Source organism: Pleurodeles waltl, chromosome 10, assembly GCF_031143425.1.
Source record: "Pleurodeles waltl isolate 20211129_DDA chromosome 10, aPleWal1.hap1.20221129, whole genome shotgun sequence".
Taxonomy (NCBI): Eukaryota; Metazoa; Chordata; class Amphibia; order Caudata; family Salamandridae; genus Pleurodeles; species Pleurodeles waltl.
The window spans coordinates 252,957,125-252,979,046 of record NC_090449.1 but is presented as its reverse complement, the minus strand read 5'-3'; the positions used below and the strand labels follow the sequence as shown (position 1 = coordinate 252,979,046).

The following is a 21,922-nucleotide window of genomic DNA, read 5'->3' as shown; positions in this document are numbered from 1 at the left end:
CCAAATTTTGGCTTTAGCTTGGCCGACCTCTGGCCTCTTGATATTGAACGAAGCACAGGGAATTACCTCAAGACCTATGAAAGGCAGAGACAGTCGTCATACTGAAACCCGGTCTTCCGGGAACCCGCTGTGAGAAGTTCAGACCAATCTCTCTGCTAAATACAGAGGTGAAGGTATGGGCTAAATTGTTTACAGACAGGTTGGCAAAGGTGATTCAACATTTAGTCCATCCACACAAATTGGCTTCACGGCCCACAGGGCCACCAGACACAACATTCAAAGGAATGGGGTGGCGTGTATCTTTGGACAAATGTTACCAAACCTTGTTCTCCAGGGGCCTAGCCACAGCGATCATGCTCTTATATTACAGGGTGGCCCCCACCTCCTTGCCTTGAATGACTGGTGGTTCGATGGCTTTGATCACCCGGGCTACGTATGGGAAGGATGTGTCCTAGGACACACTAACTTGACCCACTTGTTATTATGGAGGGGCCATCCCAAGCAAGTTACCTTCAGCCTCTAGTACAGTGCTCAGAGTGTGGATGGATGTGCTGAAAGACACGGGATGGGCCTCAAAAGTTACAATGGAGACTCCTCAATGGCAAGGGACCAGACTCCCTCAGGCTGTGGCCCTTGAGAGGGTTTCTGCTTGGGACACCACTGGGGTTTCGACACTCGGAGACGTTCTGCAAAAACGGCTCCTAAAATCACTGACGGACCTTTAATCCGAACACAATTGCCACCGTTCACAATTCTTTAGATATCTCCAGCTGCGCCATGTCCTACAGCAGTACCTGACCCCTGATGGGGACATTCCTGAACATTCTGTAGGAAAGAGCCCCTTTTGACATGGTTACCCCCTGCACTTTTTGCCTGATATCTGATGTTAACTTAACTAAGTGTGTGCTGAGACCCTGCTAACCAGGCCCCAGCACCTGTGTTCTTTTCCTAAACTGTACTATTGCTTCCACAATTGGCACACCCCGGGCACACAGCTAAGTCCATTGTAAAAGGTACCCGTGGTACCAAGGGCACGGGGCTAGGGAGGGTCTCTAAGGGCTGCAACCTGTATTGTGACACCCTAAGGGACCCCTCACCAAACACATGCACACTGCTGTTGCAGGCGGTGTGTGTGATGGGGAGAAAAGATAGAGTCTGCATGGCATTCCTCTCTGGGCATCATGTCCACAAACCACTGCTTGTGGCATCGGTAAGTCACCACTCTAGCAGGCCTTAAAGCCTTATGGCAGGGTACACTATACCACAGGTGAGGGCACAGCTTCACGAGCAATATGCCCCTACAGTGTCTAAGTCCATTCTTAGACATTGCAAGTGCAGTGTGGCCATACTGAGTACATGGGCTGGGAGTCTGTCATTACGAACTCCACAGCTCCATGATGGCTTCATTGAAGACTGGGAAGTTTGGTATGAAACTTCCCAGCTCAATACACCCACACTGATGCCAGTGTTGGATGTATTAAAAAATACACACACAGAGGGCATCTTAGCGATGCCTCCTGTATTTCACCCAAACCCTTAGTGTAAGGCTGACCAGTCTGCGCCAGCCTGCCACTAATAGACAAGTTTCTGACACCATGGGGTGAGAGCCTTTGTGCTCGCTGGGGTCGGGAACAAAGCCTGCTTTGGGTGGGGGTGCTTCACACCTCCACACTGCAGAAACTACAACACTTGGCGGTAAGCCTAAAAGGCTCCTGCCTCGTATTACACTGCCCAGGGTACTCCAGCTAGTGGAAGATGCCCGTCCCCGGACCAAGCACCACTTTTGACAGCAGGTCCAGTAGGAAAATTAGTAAACACCATGTGGTGTGCCCACCCCAGCTAGGACCACCCCTAACATGCCCAGAGCTGAGTGAAACCCTCCTGGCAGAATCCTCCATCTTACTTTGGAAGATATTAGCCAATAGGGTTAGGAATGTGCCCCCTCCCCAAAGGGAGTGGACAAAGGAAAGGTGTAGCCACCCTTAGGGACAGTAGTCATTGGCTACTGCCCTCTGACCCCTGCAACGCCCCTAAATCTAGGGGAACCCCTGAACCTTGCTGTTCAGATTTCTTGCGACCTGACAACAAGTAGGACTGAAGAGCCGCACCAGCAGAGAAGACTCCAGATGACAACTGACTTAGTCCCAGTCCTACCTGCCTGTCTGCAGCATCAAGAATCCTGCTACAAGAAGACGACTCGTCCTGCAGGACCAGTGACCTCTATAAACCCCCAGAGGACTGCCTTCCTCCCAAGGACCAAGATCTCCCGAAGACCGCTGCCCTGTCCACAAGGAAACCTTCAAGGAGGACTCCAAAACCACCCCAGCTTTGGGAGTCCTGCCCACTCTGCACCCAATGCCCACGGCTTGTTTCCAGGTGGCCCACCGGTCCAGAGAAGGTCACCAGGTGATTCCATCCTTGTGTCCCACCAGGGTTGACCCCTCCTGACCAACACAATGATGCCTGCAAACTAAATTCAGAGGACCCCACTGACAGCAACAGGCTCTGGTGAAGATTTCCCGACGTCTAAAGGAATCCCTGCACCCTTAGCTCCCTGGCCTTGGGGAACCCAACAGAAGGTCCAGCAACATCCAGTGAGCTCATGCCCTTACTGATCCTCCTTAGTACCCATGTCTAGGTACCAGGGGTACCATTTACTAGGGACTTACAGGGGTGCTAAATGTATTGCCAATTGAGTAACAATTGCACAGTTTTAGGGAAAGAGATCTGGCACGGGGATTTGGTTAGCAGGATCCCAGTGTAGCTCTGTCACAATTGCATTAAATACCAAGCATAAAGTGGGGGGGGGGGGGGGGGGGGGGGGGGGGTGACCATAAACAAAATGGACACTTTCCTACAGAAGGGGGTGGCAACTCCCAGGTCTGGGGGAAGCTGGGGCCGCATATCAAAAACAGCAGGGTCTTTGAACACCCTGGCCTTGTTATGCAGATTAAACAGCCATCCTGCTTAAGGAGGTGCTAACACCTTCCTCAGGAGCAGGCATTGTCTCTTGCTCTGAAAGCATGCATTCTCACCTCCAGGGGGTCAGAAGCATGTTTGTGGTGGCAGGCTGGCCGATGCCAGTCAACCAGCACACTAAGGGTTTGGTAGATTTATTGGGGCGGTTCCAAGGTGCCCTCTGAGTACATCTTAATAAATCCAAGACTGGCATCAATCTGAGTTTAAGATGAGGTGTTTGATACCAAACACCATGGGGTGCAGTGGAGCCATTATGTAGCTCGACTGTAGTGACGACTGTCCTGTGCATCCTTTAAGACGCCTTCCCTGTTCACTTGCAACAACTAGTAAATTAGCTAGACATCACAGGGGAATATTTGCTCGTGCAGATATGTCCACAAATCAAGTATAATGCACCCTGCCTTAGGGGTGACTTACATGTACTTAGTTGCAGTGAGGTGACCAAGCCACAGTGTGTGTGCCATGTCATGTTTTCTGTCATGGCTTGCACGATGAGACAGTCTGCGATGGCAGGCTGTGTGCTATTTTTAAAGGGGTCTCTTAAGGTGACAGAATACATGCTGCAGCCCTTTGGCACACCCGGAGTACCGATGTAAGTTCCCAGTAAATTGTTCCCTGGCATCTGGGTACTGGAAAGGGTCTTTACTGTCCACAAATGTAACTTGTTTTAGGGAAAAAGAACTGACACTAGGAACCTTTTTAGCAGGAACCCAGTGCACCTCATTTGAAAAACATCAACACCAATTGGCAAAAAGTGGGGGTGACCAAGTCGAAAAGGGCAAAAGGGCACTTTCCTACAGTTTGTCTGTGGTGCTGGTCTAGTAATGATTAGTCATTAGTTGAAATGCCTTTGTTTTCCTGTTGTAAACGTCAATCAACTTTTAATCAGTCTCAGTGTGCCAAAAAATCAGTTTGTCTCCTAAGGATGGGATTACCTGAAGTCTGCCAGTTAACCTTTGTCCTTCTTTTCCTACAAATGAGAAACTGCCTCTTGGTCATCCTAGCAGTCTTCATTGGTGCTTATTCAGTCACTCACATGGGAGGTGGAACTTAATTGGTGGGTCGTACTATAGGAAGCTTTTATCTCCAATGTAGGTCAAGAAATCCCATCTCTAAATACAGGAATGTTTTAAAGTAAAAAGCATTGAGACAAGACATTATTCTTTTTTCCCCCAATACGTTTGATGGACTTATTTTATTCTTTGGCTTTTTTTTTTTAAGCACACGCTTACTGAAAGTACTAGGATAGAGGAAAGTAGTAGGCCAGGACACTAAGTAATTGATAAAAACAATTTCAAAAGCAGCAACTACAAATATTTAAAGAGCAAAAAAATAAAAGAGTAATTGAATAGAAATACCATTTTGAAATACAAATAACAGAACTGCATAATGTCAAACTAATAGCAAAGGAAATAGCAGCATTGTGTTCCATGTTCCAATGTCATGAATTACGGAGCAGCAGAGGAAAGGTTGACCAAGCCCGGTTATAAATAATACATAGCAAAGACCAAAAAACACAGATTGTTTTTTTTTAATGCTGTACTGAAATCAAGGTGCTCAATAAATGTATGCATCTCTACAAAGAATTAAGTCTACAACAAAGGTAAAGATGATAAATACATGTAAAGTGTAGGGATAGAAAGGAACGGACAACAGGCACATTTGGAACCATCCCCAATGAGGCCTATTAGAAGGGGACTCTTGAAAGTTTTATAGCACAACTTTACAATGGTCTCAAAGGCAAACAAGAAGAAACAAGTGTAAATTACAACAACAAAAATAAAGGGATTAAATGAAATGCCTGGGATCCAATCACCAAGCTGTGGTGAATCATCAATGGGAATTACTCCAACGGCAAATTTAGGGAGTCATGGGCTCAAGTTTCTCCCAGCATTTTTATTAAACTCCAGAATGCAGGATTTGTTTTCCAAAGATTACAATTTCCTCTAGCCTCACATCCTTTAAGAGTGGTGTCTGCTCAAGGAGTGCGGCCTGTACTTTTGGGATGCTTTCTGCAGCCTAATTTTATATTTAACCTAGTGGGAAGATTACTCATTTTCCCCCATCCTTTACCTTTTGAGTTTGTTTATGTTTAGCATAGTTTCTATCTGCTCAAATGTGCTAACCATGTAAGTTGTCTCTCAAGCATAGCAATGCTTCCAACTTAATTGCTGCCCACTTTGTACTCTGGTTCATGCTGCCGGAGGATGTTTTTCTTTAGTGTCCTACCGGATGGCCCTTGTATAACTTTTTAACGTTGGCCAATATTCTTCCATGTGTGGACACCTGCATAGGATATCTTCTTCTAAGATAACTGTACAGGTCTCATACTGCCTTGCTGGTTTCAGATGGGTTTGATGTAGCATTTTGCGTGACAAAGGTAGGGCTTTCCAAAGACTGACTACCCTGAGTAGCTGATTTCATGACACAAACTCTGTTGGCATTAAGCAAGGGACCTTTGTCTGCCTTGGCTTGAGTTTCTGCTAAGAACCAAGGTTGACCCTTCGGTGACTACTGCACCTTTTATTCTGTCCAACACCTCTTCTCAGTCCATGCAGTAGTAGTATCCTCTTGATGGCTGCCTACTAGAGGAACACACAGCATGACTTTGGTAAGCATAAGCCATGCCACTTTCCCCTGTTTCTCCAAGAAACAGGTGCCTTGTACCAATGTGCTTCTGGCACCGCCACTGCACAGGCAGCTCCCGTCAAAACAAGTCTCCATGACCTACTGCCCAAATCAGGCCTGCACACTACTGGCCAACCTCAAAGTTCTCAGCCAATGACTGTTGATCTACCAATTTCACAGTTCTCAGCGCTACCTTGCAGCCAACTCGTCCCCATGGTGCAAGCTTCACTGATTTATCACCCTACACAGTTTGCAATCCAAGACTCCGCATTCAAGTCAGAAGAGATACCACCTTTGATTCAGAAGATACTTCTTGTAACTTTTCACTCGTAATACAATGAGTAAGCTGTCTGGGATAAGATTTGTATCTTTCATTTAGGGAGAACGCTCTCTGAAGAGCACCTTCAAACTGGAGTCATAATAAAGAATCCTCATAGACCCTCAGCAATCCCAACCAGTTGATAAACATCAGTGCAAACATTAAAAGAATCATTTGACCTCCTCTTTTAAGGAAAGCAGCCAAATTAACCCTACCATCATTACTAACGCTTCTCCAACACAGATCATCTACCACTCCTTCAAGTAATGCTCATGACAGAGAATAAGCACAAAATATCACCAAATGCACTGGAAAGTGAAGGATAGCATTGCAGGGACTGGTGAAACTTAATGGCCCCCACCTTAACCCCTGGTTAAGACATTTTCTGACTGAAATATGCAAACGGACAAACCACTTACTGTCCTCCAGGTGCTCTTTACGATGTGGAGTGTTGATGGTGGATTTAAGATTACGGTAGTCCAAGGTGAGGGCAGAGATAAGGCTAGCATGGTTGGTGGAGCGTGAAGACCACTGCTGCTCGTTCTCAGGAAGGTTTGCCCATGGCAGCAACAGCACATTGGAGAGAGCTCTGCAAACCAAGACATGTGCCTGCAATGATAATGAGAGAAAAATCACATTAATTAGAACATACTAAAGAGTCAGGAAGCATGAAATCATATGGTAAAATTGTACAGATGAGTCATACCCCTTTTTCAGAGTGTCCTTGCAAATGCAAAACAAACTGACCTGACTGAAAACAGTTTGTTGAACACTGCATGCTCCATTAATGACAAAGGATTCATACGTCAAGCTAGTTGTCTGACAATTTACAATACAAAGTGGAGTTGGGCAATCGAAGCACAGGCAATAGTGGTCCATAGAATCAGAGCCTGTCCATCGTATATTCCTCTCACAGCATGGTGCAAGACATGTAAACAATGGCCCAGTTGGACAATCATTGATACATAGGCACAGAAAACATTATCTGGCTTTCATTTTGAAATATGTATATGATTAGATTATTTAGATTTTACAAAAATTGATGAACAAAATAACCTGAGCACTGTAGGTGCTCATTTTATGAATAATGCATTTAACATAAACATTACTTCTACTAGTAGTAAGGTGATTGTATTGAAGAGATAAACTAGAAAAATACTGAGTTGATACTCTTAAGGGCAATTAACAGAAGTGGGTCAAGAACACATTCTTGAATATACTAATTACTGACTATAGATCGTGGGAGCCCCATGTGACAAGATAACTTGGTACGACCACATCTATGTATGTAGCACCAAAAAAAAAACAACAAAAAAAAAAAACTTTCTCCGAAACTGGTACAAGGATTAAAGAAATTAAGGTTTATGAAGTTAAAGTTCCATAAATTATGTAATATGGCAATGAATGTCTGACTCCAGGGCACTCTGTTGAAAAACTATACAGTAAGCTGTTGCAAAACATTTGATACGTAGACAAACTTTTTCAGGGAATGCTATTTTTTGTATATTGACTTAATGGCTTTAGAATGAAAGGGTTAGTTAGTTGTGCATTCTAGCAATTGTCAGTATTGTATGAAACTGGACTTCTCTGCAGATGTCCCCCCACTTTTTGACCCCTTTAGAACTACTATATGCTGGTTTTCGACTCGGACTGTGCACGAAGGCCTGCTAACCAGACCTTGGTGCCAGTGCTCCTTCCTTTAGAGCAAGGTATGTCTGATTGCTTTACAATTGGCACAGGACTTTAGCACTCCTTTAAGTCCCTAGTAAATGGTAACTCTGTAACATAGGACATGGGTACTAAAGAGGGTCCCTAAGGCCTGCTGCATATCTTATGCCACCCTAAGGGACCCACACACAAAATGCACACAGCCTGCCATTGCAGACTGCATGTCAGAGTGCAAGCCACTGATGCCAGTGTTGGATTTATTATGACATGCACCCAGAGGGAACCTTAATAGTGCCCCCTTAAACCTAGACCTGCAGTGTGCTAGCTGACTGGTACGGACGAGCCTGCCACCACAGACAAGTGTCTGACTCGCTGGAGGTGAAAGCCTCTGTTCTTAGAGGTCAGAAACAATGCCTGCGCTGGCAGGAGGTATTATCACCTCTGCCAAGAGGATGGATAGTAACCCAACTAATAGCCAGTTTACTACAAGCAACCAAAAGTGTTACTTTGAGGGACATAGTTTATGGCACATGTATCCTTGTAGATAGTTCAACACTGCTTTGAAATGTAACTTCATTCCACTGTGGAAGACATTTTTACTCAGAATTATTATAGTAAGCTAAAATACTGGCTTACACTTAGAACAAAAGAATTAAGTTTTAAGTGAGGTGATACTCACTGTGAATTTGTACTATATGATCATCATGTATGCCAAGGAGCTAAAGAAGGACGTGTGCAACACTACGTACAAGCCAAACACACATGGGAAATTAGGCAATATTATAGAATTTGCACTAAAGGATGGTTAGCTCTAGGTTGTACTGGTAGACCTGGGAGGAAAATCCCAAAATGATGATAAAGCTGCAATCCAGGTTTGTTAGTTCCCCAATGTTGACAAATGACCTGTTTGTATGTTGTCTCTCAACTTTATGACATAGATATTTAACGCTGCATTTTATTTTTTAACATCTGTAGGATAACGATCCCAGAGGCGTATAGTTTTATATAATATTGAATCTGTTAAAGTTTGCTTACACTGTATTTGATTTTTAAACTGCTTTAAACGTTGTAATGTTTTAAGACTGATGCAACTGTTGAGATATGTTCAACGTTTTTGTGTATGTTTACAATTTATAAATTCAGCGGGCGCTATCTGCCTTTCACTGCTTTACACAATGGAGTTAAAGCACTAATTCAAATCATGTCGACTCATATCATAGTGCTGAGGGTAAGCGGAAGGATAAGTGTTTGGTACACTGTGTTCCAGGATGTATGATGCAAGAGTCTGAGGGTACATGTGATTTGTAAACACTCACGAATTGCGAGCTGGAACACTTATGTAGGCATAAAGATAATCTGGGTCTGTCTCTCATGCAAAAAATGCAACAAGATGCACTCATTGTGAATAATCTACACTGTTAGGTGTACTAATTAGTGTAGGCTATTACATTAGGGAACATTACTTCTCAGTCACTATTTGAGGAGAAACTTTACATTGTAACTTGACAGTTTTACTTGTATATCTATGTACATATAGGTTTATACATAAATTAAATAGGTATTAATGTTTAAATAGGTGTATATGTAAGTTTTTACGTTTCTTTGTATATAAATCTGTAGTTATATAAATGTCAGTATACAAAAATCTATTCTTTCATGCTTTTATTTTAAAATGTGATTTAAGTGTTAAAATGTCAACACATTTGTTAAATTATGTATCTATATACACTCACATATATGTATGTATGCGTGTCTGTGTGCAACCTAGATATAAACAACAGATTAACATGCGTGTCACCCTTCTGTTTTAAAGTCCACCTTCTTGGAGTTGTTACAACTGCCTCACAATCTAATTCATTGCACTTATGTTTGCAGTTTTTAAACTGCATCTCACACGTCAGAGTTCAATTAATTCTCACATGCCCATGTCTTAATTCCAAACATACATTATTCATGTTGGCGTGCTTTAAGTGTTTTATATTTTTTGTACTTGTATATACTTTAGGTGAATAATGATGTCAAGATAATTGTAAACACTCAAAATGTATATGTCACTTACCCAGTGTACATCTGTTCGTGGCGTGAGTCGCTGCAGATTCACATGCTTTGCACATCCCGCCATCTAGTGTTGGGCTCGGAGTGTTACAAGTTATTTTTCTTCGAAGAAGTTTTTTAGAGTCACGAGATCGAGGGGACTCCTCCCATTTCGGCACCATTGCGCATGGGCGTCGACTCCATCTTAGATTGTTTTCCCCGCAGAGGGTGAGGTAGGAGTTGTGTATTATAGTAATAGTGCCCATGCAATGGAGTGAGTAAGTATGTACATAATGTAGTTTAAAGTGATATATTTACAAATTTACCAATGTTTAAGATCAACTTCAAAACGGCTACAGGCTCCCGGGGAGGCGGGTGGGCGCATGTGAAACTGCAGCGACTCATGCCACAAACAGATGTACACTGGGTAAGTGACATTTTCCATTCGATGGCATGTGTAGCTGCAGATACACATGCTTTGCATAGACTAGTAAGCAGTTATCTCCCCAAAAGCGGTGGTTTAGCCTGTAGGAGTTGAAGTTGTTTGAAACAATGTTCGTAGTACTGCTTGGCCTACTGTGGCCTGTTGTGCTGTTAACACATCCACGCAGTAGTGTTTGGTAAACGTGTGAGGCATAGACCATGTGGCTGCCTTACATATTTCAGTCATTGGAATATTTCCTAGAAAGGCCATGGTAGCACCTTTCTTTCTAGTCGAGTGTGCCTTTGGTGTAATAGGCAGTTCTCTTTTTGCCTTGAGATAGCAAGTTTGAATGCACTTAACTATCCATCTAGCAATGCCTTGTTTTGAAATTGGATTTCCTGTATGAGGTTTTTGGAAAGCAACAAATAAATGTTTTGTTTTCCGAATTTGTTTTGTTCTGTCAATGTAGTACAGTAACGCTCTTTTGATGTCTAATGTATGTAGTGCTCTTTCAGCCACGGAATCTGGCTGTGGGAAGAACACTGGTAGTTCTACTGTTTGATTCAAGTGGAACGGTGATATGACTTTTGGTAAGAATTTAGGATTTGTTCGTAATACTAATTTATGCTTGTGTATCTGAAAAAATGGTTCTTGTATGGTAAATGCTTGTATCTCACTTATTCTTCTTAAAGATGTGATAGCAATTAGAAATGCAACTTTCCATGTTAAGTATTGCATTTCACATGAGTGCATAGGTTCGAAAGGTGGACCCATAAGTCGAGTTAAGACAATGTTGAGGTTCCACGAAGGAACTGGTGGTGTTCTTAGGTGGTATAATTCTCTTTAGGCCTTCCATAAACGCTTTTATGACTGGTATCCTAAATAATGAAGTTGAGTGCGTAATTTGCAGATAAGCTGAAATTGCGGTAAGACGTATTTTAATGGATGAAAAAGCAAGCTTTGACTTTTGCAAATGTAGTAGGTAGCTTACAATGTCTTTAGCAGATGCGTGTAATGGCTGGATTTGATTATTATGGCAATAATAAACTAATCTTTTCCACTTATTTGCGTAGCAGTGTCTAGTGGTTGGTTTCCTAGCTTGTTTTATGACCTCCATACATTCCTGTGTAAGGTCTAAGTGTCCGAATTCTAAGATTTCAGGAGCCAAATTGCTAGATTCAGCAAAGCTGGATTTGGGTGTCTGATCTGTTGTTTGTGTTGAGTTAACAGATCTGGTTTGTTTGGTAGTTTGACATGAGGCACTACTGAGAGGTCTAGTAGTGTTGTGTACCAAGGTTGTCTTGCCCAAGTTGGTGCTATTAGTATGAGTTTGAGTTTGTTTTGACTCAATTTGTTTACCAGATATGGAAGGAGTGGGAGAGGGGGAAAAGAGTATGCAAATATCCCTGACCAACTCATCCATAACGCATTGCCCTGAGACTGGTCCTGTGGGTATCTGGATGCGAAGTTTTGGTATTTTACGTTTTCTTTTGTTGCAAATATGTCTATTTGTGGTGTTCCCCATCTTTGGAAGTAAGTGTTTAGTATTTGGGGGTGAATCTCCCATTCGTGGATTTGTTGGTGATCCCGAGAGAGGTTGTCTGCTAACTGATTCTGAATCCCTGGAATAAACTGTGCTATTAGGCGAATGTGGTTGTGAATCGCCCAATGCCATATTCTCTGTGCCAGGAGACACAACTGTGTTGAGTGTGTTCCTCCCTGTTTGTTGAGATAATACATAGTTGTCATGTTGTCTGTTTTGACAAGGATGTGTTTGTGGCTTATTATGGGTTGAAATGCTTTCAACACTAGAAATACTGCCAGTAGTTCTAAGTGATTTATGTGAAACCGTCTTTGCTGAGTGTCCCATTGTCCCTGGATGCTGTGTTGATTGAGGTGTGCTCCCCACCCTATCATGGAGGCATCTGTTGTTATTACGTATTGAGGCACTGGGTCTTGGAAAGGCCGTCCTTGGTTTAAATTTATCTTGTTCCACCATAGAAGCGAGGTGTATGTTTGGCGGTCTATCAACACTAGATGTAGAATTTTACCCTGTGCCTATGACCATTGTGATGCTAGGCACTGTTGTAAGGGCCGCATGTGTAATCTGGCGTTTGGGACAATGGCTATGCATGAGGACATCATGCCTAGTAGTTTCATCACCATCTTGACCTATATTTTTTGTTTTGGATACATGACCTGTATTACATTGTGAAATGCTTGTATCCTTTGTGGACTTGGAGTGGCAACCCCTTTTGTTGTGTTGATTGTTGCCCCTAAGTATTGCTGTGTTTGACACGGCTGAAGGTGTGACTTTGTGTAGTTGAGTGAGAAACCTAGTTTGTGGAGGGTTTCTATGACATACTTTGTGTGTTGTGAACACCGTTTTTGCGGGTTGGTTTTGATTAACCAATCGTCTAGGTACGGGAACATGTGTATCTGCTGTCTTCTGATATGCGCAGCTACTACTGCTAGGCATTTTGTAAAAACTCTTGGCGCAGTTGTTATCCCGAATGGCAACACTTTGAATTGGTAACGTTTCCCTAGGAATACAAACCTTAGGTACTTCCTGTGCGAAGGGTGTATTGGTATATGGAAGTATGCATCCTTTAGGTCTAGTGTTTTCATGTAGTCTTGTTGTTTGAGCAATGGGATTACGTCTTGTAATGTCACCATGTGAAAGTGATCTGATTTGATGTAGGTATTTAACGTTCTGAGATCTAATATAGGTCTCAGTGTTTTGTCCTTTTTGGGTATGAGAAAGAACAGAGAGTAAACTCCTGTTCCTTTCTGTTGAATTGGTACTAATTCTATTGCTCCTTCTTGTAGCAATTCCTGGACCTCTAGTCCTAGAAGATCCATGTGTTGTTTTGACATATTGTGTGTTTTTGGTGGGACGTTTGGAGGGAATCTGAGAAATTCTATGCAATAACCATGTTGGATAATTGCAAGTACCCAAGTGTCTGTTGTTATCTCCTCCCAATGTTTGTAAAAATTGCTTAGTTTCCCCCCCACTGGTGTTATGTGTTGGAGATTTGTGACTTGGAAGTCACTGTTTGTTTTGAGGAGTTTTGGGACTTTGGAACTTCCCTCTATTCTTTTGGAATTGTCCCCCTCTATATTGCCCCCGAAAACTTCCCCGCTGATATTGGCTTTGATAAGTGGGCCTTGTTTGAGAGGTTGTGGGTTCTGTAGCTTGTACTCGAAACCCCCCTCTAAACTGTGTTTTGCGAAATGTGCCTCTGCTCTGTGGTGAGTAGAGTGCACCCATGGCTTTGGCCGTATCAGTGTCTTTTTTCAGTTTTTCAATAGCAGTGTCCACCTCCGGCCCAAACAACTGCTGTCCATTAAAAGGCATATTCAGCACGGCTTGTTGTATTTCCGGCTTGAATCCTGACGTACGCAACCATGCGTGTCTCTTATTGTTACTGCAGTATTTACTGTCCTTGCAGCTGTATCTGCTGCATCCATTGCTGACCGTATCTGATTGTTTGAGATACTTTGTCCTTCCTCCACCACTTGTTGTGCCCTTTTCTGGAACTCTTTGGGTAAGTGTTCTATGAGATGTTGCATTTCGTCCCAATGAGCCCTATCATATCTTACCAGTAATGCTTGTGAATTGGCAATGCGCCATTGGTTTGCTGCTTGTGCTGCAACCCTTTTCCCCGCAGCGTCGAATTTGCGGCTCTCCTCGTCTGGAGGTGGTGCGTCTCCAGAGGTGTGAGAGTTTGCTCTCTTGCGAGCTGCCCCTACTACTACAGAGTCTGATGTTAATTGCTGCGTGATATACACAGGGTCTGTAGGCGGTGGCTTGTACTTTTTATCCACCCTCGGCGTTATGGCCCTGCCCTTCACTGGTTCCTGAAACACCTGTTTGGAGTGTTTTAGCATTCCAGGTAGCATAGGTAAGCTCTGGTATTGGCTATGAGTGGAGGATAGTGTATTAAACAAAAAGTCATCCTCTATTGGTTCTGAATGCAAGGTGACATTATGAAAAACTGCTGCTCTTGAGACCACTTGCGTGTAGGATGTACTGTCCTCATGTGGCGACGGTCTCGCTGGGTAACAGTCCGGGCTGTTATCCGATACTGGCGCATCATAAAGGTCCCATGCGTCGGGATCATCCTGACTCATTGCAGTATGAGTTGGGGATTGCATCAGTGGTGGAGTGACTACCGGTGATGTGTGCATTGATGGTGGTGGAGATGGTGGCGGAGTTGTTTGTCTTGCAACCTTTGCCTGTGGCTGCTTGTCCTTTTCCTGAAAGGCAAGTCTTCTTTTCATTTTAATTGGGGGAAGAGTGCTTATCTTCCCTGTATCCTTTTGAATGTGGAGCCTCCTTTGTGTGTAGTCTGGCTCCACTGATTCTAGTTCTTGTCCGAACTTATGTCCTTGCATTTGGGAGGACAATCCCTCTTCCTCTGTGTAGGAACTTGATTTCGGTACCGAGGCTGGATGTTTCGGAATGGAAACCTTTTCGGTAGCCTTTTTCGGCTCCGACAACACTTTCTTTATTTTTGGCGTTGTGATCTCTCGGTGCCGACCCATTTCGGTGCGCTGTCTTGGTGCCGAACTTGCTCGGAGCCGCTGTCTCGGGCTCGAGATTGCTGTGTGCCAGTATCTCGACCTGAGTCGGATAACTTCGACACAAGCGTGCCCTTTTTCGGTGCCGATGATCGGTCACCTATTTTCTGGGTTAAGCCATGGCCTGTTGGCGGTGGCGTCCCCTGGGCTTTTGTGGTCTTCTCGTGAGTTTTATGTTTCGACGTCTTACTCACGGTTTTAATCGTTTCTTCGGGATGGAGCTCATCCGAGTCAGACTCCTGGATGGAGAAGGTTTCTTCTTCCTCCTCCAAATGCCTTTGTCCTGTCGGCGCCGACGCCATTTGCAGTCTTCTCGCTCTTCGGTCTCTTAATGTCTTCCTCGACCGAAACGCCCGACAGGCTTCACAAGTATCTTCTCTGTGTTCTGGAGACAAACACAGGTTACAGACCAGATGCTGATCTGTATAAGGATACTTGTTATGACATTTTGGGCAGAAGCGGAATGGGGTCCGTTCCATCAGCCTTGAAGAGACACGTGGTCGGGCCGACCAGGCCCCGACGGGGGATCGAAAAACCCGAAGGGCCACCGGAGCTCTTCAAAAGTCGGTGTCGATCTGTAATAACTAACCCGATGCCGAACGCAAACAATACCGTCGATTTTTCCGAGATTCTAACTAACATTCCAAACCGAAAGACGGAGCGAAAAGGAACACGTCTGAACCCGATGGCAGAAAAAAACAATCTAAGATGGAGTCGACGCCCATGCGCAATGGAGCCGAAATGGGAGGAGTCCCTCGATCTCGTGACTCGAAAAGACTTCTTTGAAGAAAAACAACTTGTAACACTCCGAGCCCAACACTAGATGGCGGGATGTGCAAAGCATGTGTATCTGCAGCTACACATGCCATCGAACATATATACACACACACACACACACACATATATAAATACACACACACACACATACTTATTAATGGTATTGAGGCAAAGTCTTACAGGGACACCGGTGCAAGTGTCACTATGGTGACAAAAAAGCTAGTGTCCCTTGAGCAAATCCTACTTGGTCATATGTACCAAGTAACTAATGCAGACGGCATTAGTAAGTGCCACCCAATGGCAGTGATTAATTTCAGCTAGGTGGGAGGTTGAGTTACTGTCCTTAAGAAAGTTGTGGTATCCTCATCTATTCGTGTAGAATGTCTGTATGGGTAACAATTTGGAAACTTCGGCATAGGCTGAAGTGGAGTTGCAGGCCCATGCAGCCACGATGAGCATCCTTCAGAGTGTGTTTCTGACAACAAGAGCATTGACCAAGAAGCAGGGAGAACAAGGAGCAGTGGAGCCTGGAACAATGGCCAAGGCAGCTCCACAGAAGAGAGGTAGGAAAGGTAAAAAGTTATCCTCCCTCAAGGACTCAAGTGAGGGTCGGTGTCCTCAGGGAGATCATCTTGCCCCTTGGGAGGAAACTGTCCAACAGAAGAATAGCCCTGACACAGCAGAGCTTTTGGGGGCATAGGGAACCCTCCAGGGAGGAGTTGAGTCTGGGCCAGAAAACCTGCCCCTCTCTTGAAGGTCTCAGGCAGCAAGCTGCTGCTCAAGAGGCAGGGAATGTCAGTGGATCCCATAGGATTTACTGGAAAGATGGTCTCCTATACTCTGAGGCTAGAGACCCAAAGCCAGCTGCTACCAGATTAGTCATGCCTCAGAATTTAAGAGAGTTTCTGTTGACCCTAGCGTATGACATACCCCTTGCACGACATTTTGGTTAAAGTAAGGCATGGGATAGACTTGTTCCTCCCTTTCACTGGCTCCACATGTCTGGAGACACAATGGAGTTTTGTCGCTCCTGGGTCACCTGCCAAGCCAGTGGCAAATCAGGAGGCACTACAAAGCCCCCCTTAATGCCACTTCCAGTGGTCTGGGTTCACTTTGAGAAGGTGGGGATTTACAATGTTGGTCCTTTAGACCCTCCTACAGCCTCTGGGAACAGGTTTATTCTGGTGGTAGTGGATCATGCCACCAGGTACCCAGAAGATATTCCCCTTAGGACCACTACAGCTCCTGCAGTGGCCAAGGCTCTCTTAGGCATTTTTTCACAGAGTGGGCTTCCCTAAGAAGGTGGTGTCAGACAGAGGAGAAAACTTCCTGTCTGGCTACCTGAAGGCTATGAGGAAAGAGTGTGGTGTAACTTAAGTTCACCACCCTTCATTATCCCCACGGAAAATGGTCTAGCTGAAAGATTCAACAAGACCCTTAAAGGTATGATTATAGGACTAACTAACAAGCTCAGGACGAGATAGGATGTCCTACTACCTTGCCTTCTGTTCACCTACAGGGAGGTTCCTCAGAAGGGAGTGGGCTAGAGCCCCATTTGAACTTCTGTTTCGACATACAGTTAGGGGTCCTCTTTGTCTTGTGAGCGGAGGATGGGAGAAATCACTCAAACCTCCCGAACAGGACATTGTGGATTATGTACTAGGCCTACGTTCACATATGACTGAATAGGTGAAGAAGGTCACCTAAAACCTTGAGCCCAGCCAGGAACTTCAGAAGTTATGGCATGACCAAAAAGCTGTTTTGGCTGTTTATCAGCCAGGGCAGACGGTATGGGTTTCGGAGTCTGTAGCTCCAAGAGCACTCCAAGATAAGTGGAGTGGCCCCCATAAATTGTGGAGAAGAAAGGTGAGGTCACCGACTTGGTGGACCCATAGGGTGCGTCATGTGAATCGCCTAAAGCATTACCTTGACAGGGCTAACACTAGCTTGCTCATGGCCACTGATGAGGGACAGGAAGAAGCGTGACCACATTCCTGAGCACCTCTCACACAACCCTGTTGATGGTTCAGTTTATGAAGTAGTCTTTGCTGACGGCCTCACTAACCAACAACAACCTGATTGCAGCTGGGTACTAAGTCAGTTCCCAGACCTTATCTCTGTCTGTCAAGAGTAAAATCTACAGTTAACATGACCATGTCAGATACTGCATCAGAGCAGAAGTCTCCAAGATGCTCGAGTGGGGGTTAGTGAGCCTTCAGACAGTACTTGTAAGCCACCCTCATTCCCAAGGCGACAAGAAAGGAAATGAGGTTCTGTGAAGACTACAGAGGCCTCAATGCAGTCACTAAGACAGATGTCCATCCTATCCCCAGGGCAGATGAACCTATTGATACTCTGGCTGCAGCTAAGTGTCTCAGCACGTTTGGCCTGACTGCAGGCTATTGGCAGATCAGGCTGACAGATGCTGCAAAACCCCAAACTACATTTTCAACTCCTGGTAGGCACTTCCAGTTCACTGTGATGCCCTTTGGGTTGCAAAATTTACCTGCCACATTCCAGGAGTTAGTGAACAGTTCTGGCAGCACTGGAAGACTTCAGTGTAGCATATCTAGATGATATTGCTCTCTTTTGCCTCACCTGGCAGGATTCACCTACCTTGTCCACCTCAGGAGTGTTCTTGAGGCATTGAAAAAGGTAGGCCTCACTATCAAGGCCAGTAAGTGTCAGATAGGGCAGAACAAAGTTGTATACTTGGGCCACCTTGTAGGTGGGGACCAAGTTCAACCTTTAGAGAGCAAGATCCAAACCACAGTGGATTGAGTTGCTCCCACTACTCAGACTCAGGTCAGTTCTTTTCTGGGCCTGTCTGTGCATTACAGAAGATTTGTTAAGGGGTATGGGTCCATTGTGACCCCCCTGAATGATCATACCTCAAAGAAAATGCCTACAAATGTAAACTGGACAGTTGGCTGTCAAGAGGCCTCTGATGACATGAAGAAGGCCATCTGCTCAGGTCTCTTCCTAAAAAGACCCGACTACTCAAAACAATTCATTGTGCAGACAGACACTTCTGAAATAGGAATAGGAGCAGTGCTATCTCAACTTAATGAAGAGAGCTAGGATCAACCGGTTGCTTTTATGAGCAGGAGGCTGACCCCCACAGAGAAATGCTGGTCAGCCATAGAGAGGGAGGCCTTTGCTGTGGTCTGGAATCTGAACAAGTTGAGGCCATGCCTGTTTGGCACTCACTTCATTGCTCAGACAGACCACAAGCCTCTCTTATTGCTCAAAAATATGAATGGTGAAAACCCAAAACTTTTGAGGTGGTCCATTTCCCTACAGGGGATGGACTTTTCAGTGGAACATAGACCTGGAAGTAACCATGGCAACGCAGATTGATTTTCCAGATATTTCCATTTAGAAAATGAAGACTCAACTGGGCAAAATTAATCTCATCCTCTTTCGATTAGTGGGGGGGTTATGTATGAAAAGTAGGATCTTTCTGACATGGTTGCCCACACTTTTTGCCTGGTGTTATTGTGTTTTGATTGTAGTGCACTGGGAGCCTACTAACCAGGACCCCAGTGTTGGAGTTCTCTCCCCTAAATTTGGTTAGTATTTCTTATACCCCACAATCGGCATACTGGTGTACCCTTGTAAGTCCCTGGTATATGGTACTTAGGTACCCAGGGCATTGGTACACCAGGGGGTTCCCCATGGGCGGCAGCAGGTATTATGCCATCCATGGGAACCTATGCAAACTGTCTACAGGCCTGCCATTGCAGCTTAAGTGAAATGGAGCATGCACCTTTCACCCCAGATATAAGGTTTAGCTCATATTGAGGTTGTAAAAAGCTGGCTATGTATATACTATGCCAAAGTAAGGTATAGTGTGCACAGAGTACAGTGGATCCCCAGAGTCTTTACAGAGACTAAAGTAGATAATACTAATGCTCTCTTTTGTGGTAGTGTGGTCGAGTAGTTAGGCTTATCAAAGGGTAGTTCTAAGCATTTGTTGTGCACACGCAGTCAAGAAATGAGGCACACACTGAGCCTTCCTGAGAGCCGCATTGCATGCCGGCATTCCATGTATACGGATTAAGGTACTTCACAGTTCTATGTCTGTATAGTAATTGACTTCTGAATGCTATTTTAAATTGTTTCATGATAATTTTTACAGACTTTTATTGTTTATTTATTATACTGTATCTGTGTTTGTATGATACTTTATGAATACTTTTGTAGTCAAATAAAGTTTGAATTGACTGAGGCACACACTCAGAATAACTCCATGCCAATATTTATGTATCAAAAAAATACTCTTACTTTATTTCTAGAACCAAAACTATCTTTGTTCCATGTAAGTACAGTTTTAAGAATGAATCTCTTTCAAGTATCAAATGCACTTTGTTTGAAATTCACAGATAAAACAGTTTTCAGGTAATACTTTTCAATATCAAAAGTAGACAGTGCAATTTTCCTACACAGTTTACAGGTAAGTACTAGACTAACGATCCAGATCTTCGGGGGTTAAGGTGTCCACAGGGCATAGTTTAGGAAGACACCAAGGATGCACCACAGGCAACATGGGGACAGCCAGGTGCAGAAGTCAAAGTTGGTGTTGGGCACCCAATAAATATCCTAAGGTGGGGGGGGTCGGGGGAGCCACAGGTCAGCACCAAACACAACCTCAGCGGCACAGGGGGGGCCGGGTGCAGTGTTGAAGCACAGCGTTGGGTGCCCAAAGCATTTCAATGGAAAATTCAGGGTTCACAAATAGACTGCAGGCTTGGTCTAGAGGGTCAGCTGAAGAAGACCAACAGCTGGATAGTTAAGTTGAGGCTCCTCTGGACGTCGATGGACCATCAACTGGATTCCCCAAGGCTAGGGGGCTGTTGGTGCAGGGGTGCCTTTAGGCGTCTGGTATCTTCACCGGATCCAGTCGCGGTCAGGGAGGGACCTCTAGATTCAGGCTGCAGGTGTCTTGGTGGTGGCCAGGAGGGGTCAAACTGGGGTAAACACGAGGTTGGAATCGCCTGGGGACTCTCTCTCTGGTCAGGTAGGTCACCTGGAGTCGGGCCATGGGCGTCGGGTGCAGGGTGGGCAGGACTTGCAGATTCTGAGTGTTCTGGCGTCCTGGTTGGAGGTCTCTTTGTGGACAGAGCCGCTGTCCATGGGAGATCTTGGTCTTCAGGGAAAGCAGGCAGTTCTCTGAGGGTTGGTAGAGGTCCTGCAGGATGAGTCGTCTTCTTGAAGCTGTAGTCTTGAAGCTGCGGACAGGCCGGTAGGGCTGGGGCCATGTCAGGTGTCGTCTGGAGTCTTCACTGCTGGTGCAGCTCTTCAGTCCTTCGTCTTTAGATTGCCAAAAATCTGAACAGCAAGGTTCAGGGGTGCCCCTAAATATCAGATTTAGGGGCGTTACAGGGGTCAGTGTGCAGTAGCCAATGACCAGTGACCCAGAGGGTGGCTACACCCTTCCTGTGCCCACTCCCTTTGGGGAGGGAGAGGCACAACCGTAACCCTGTTGGCTATCACCCTCCAATACAAGATAGAGGATTCTACCAGGAGGGGTTCACCTCAGCTCTGGCCACCCTAGGGGTGGTCCCAGCTGGGGTGAACACTCCTCTTGGTGTTTACTCATTTTCCTGCTGAAGCGGACACCAAAGATGGGGTTTAGGGGGTTCAGGGTGGATTAAAGGCATCTCCAAGCAGCTGGAGTGCCCTTAGGCAGCAGAACATAAGGCAAGAGCCTTTGAGGCTCACCGCCAAGTGTCGCTGTTCCTACTGGGGGGAAATGTGAAGCTCCTCCACCCACAGAAGACTTTGGCCCGGACTCGTGAGGGCACAAAAGCTCTCACCCAACGGGGTCAGAAACTAGTCTAGTAGTGGAAGGCTGCCTTAGACCAGTCAGCCATTCGTTAGAGAGTTGGGTGAATTTCAGGGACATCTCCAAGATGCCCTCTATGTGCATTTTATAATAAATCCAACACTGGCATCAGTGTGGGTTTATTGAGCTGAGAAGTTTGATACCAAACTTCCCAGTCTTCAATGAAGTCATCATGGATCATGATAAACTCCCAGCCCATGTACTTAATATGGCTATACTACACATACAGTGTCTAAGAATGGACTTAGGCACTGAGCATATTGCTCATGCAGCTATGCCCTCACCTGAGGTGTAGTGCATGCTAGCTTTAAGGCCTGCTAGAGAGGTGACTTACCTATGCCACAGGCAGTGGGTTGTGGGCATGCCACCTAGGTAGGGATGCCATGTCGGCTTACCTTTTTCTTCCCATGAACCCACCCAATCTGCAATGGCATTGTGCATGTGTTTAGTGAGGGGGTCCCTTAGGGTGGCATAATATATGCTGCAGCCCTTGGGGGGACCCTCTCTGTCCACAGGGCCTTTAGTGCCACTGGTACCTTTTACAAGGAACTTAGCTGTGTGCAAGAGGTGTGCTAATTGTGGAAGCAATGGTACAGTTTAGGGAAAGAACACAGGAACTGGGGCCGGTTAGCAGGATCCCAGCACACACTCAGTCAAGTTA

The 21,922-nt window shown here is 45.0% G+C and overlaps 1 protein-coding gene across 3 annotated transcripts in view; it reads right to left on the bottom strand.

Annotated features, from left to right (window-relative positions):
- XPO6 (exportin 6) overlaps nucleotides 1–21,922 on the bottom strand; it is a 621,317-nt gene that overhangs the window by 246,750 nt on the left and 352,645 nt on the right. For all 3 annotated transcript variants that reach the window (XM_069210348.1, XM_069210346.1, XM_069210347.1), the window contains one exon: nucleotides 6,346–6,535. In XM_069210348.1, coding sequence (XP_069066449.1) covers nucleotides 6,346–6,535 — 190 coding nt within the window. The remainder of the gene's footprint in view (nucleotides 1–6,345; nucleotides 6,536–21,922) is intronic.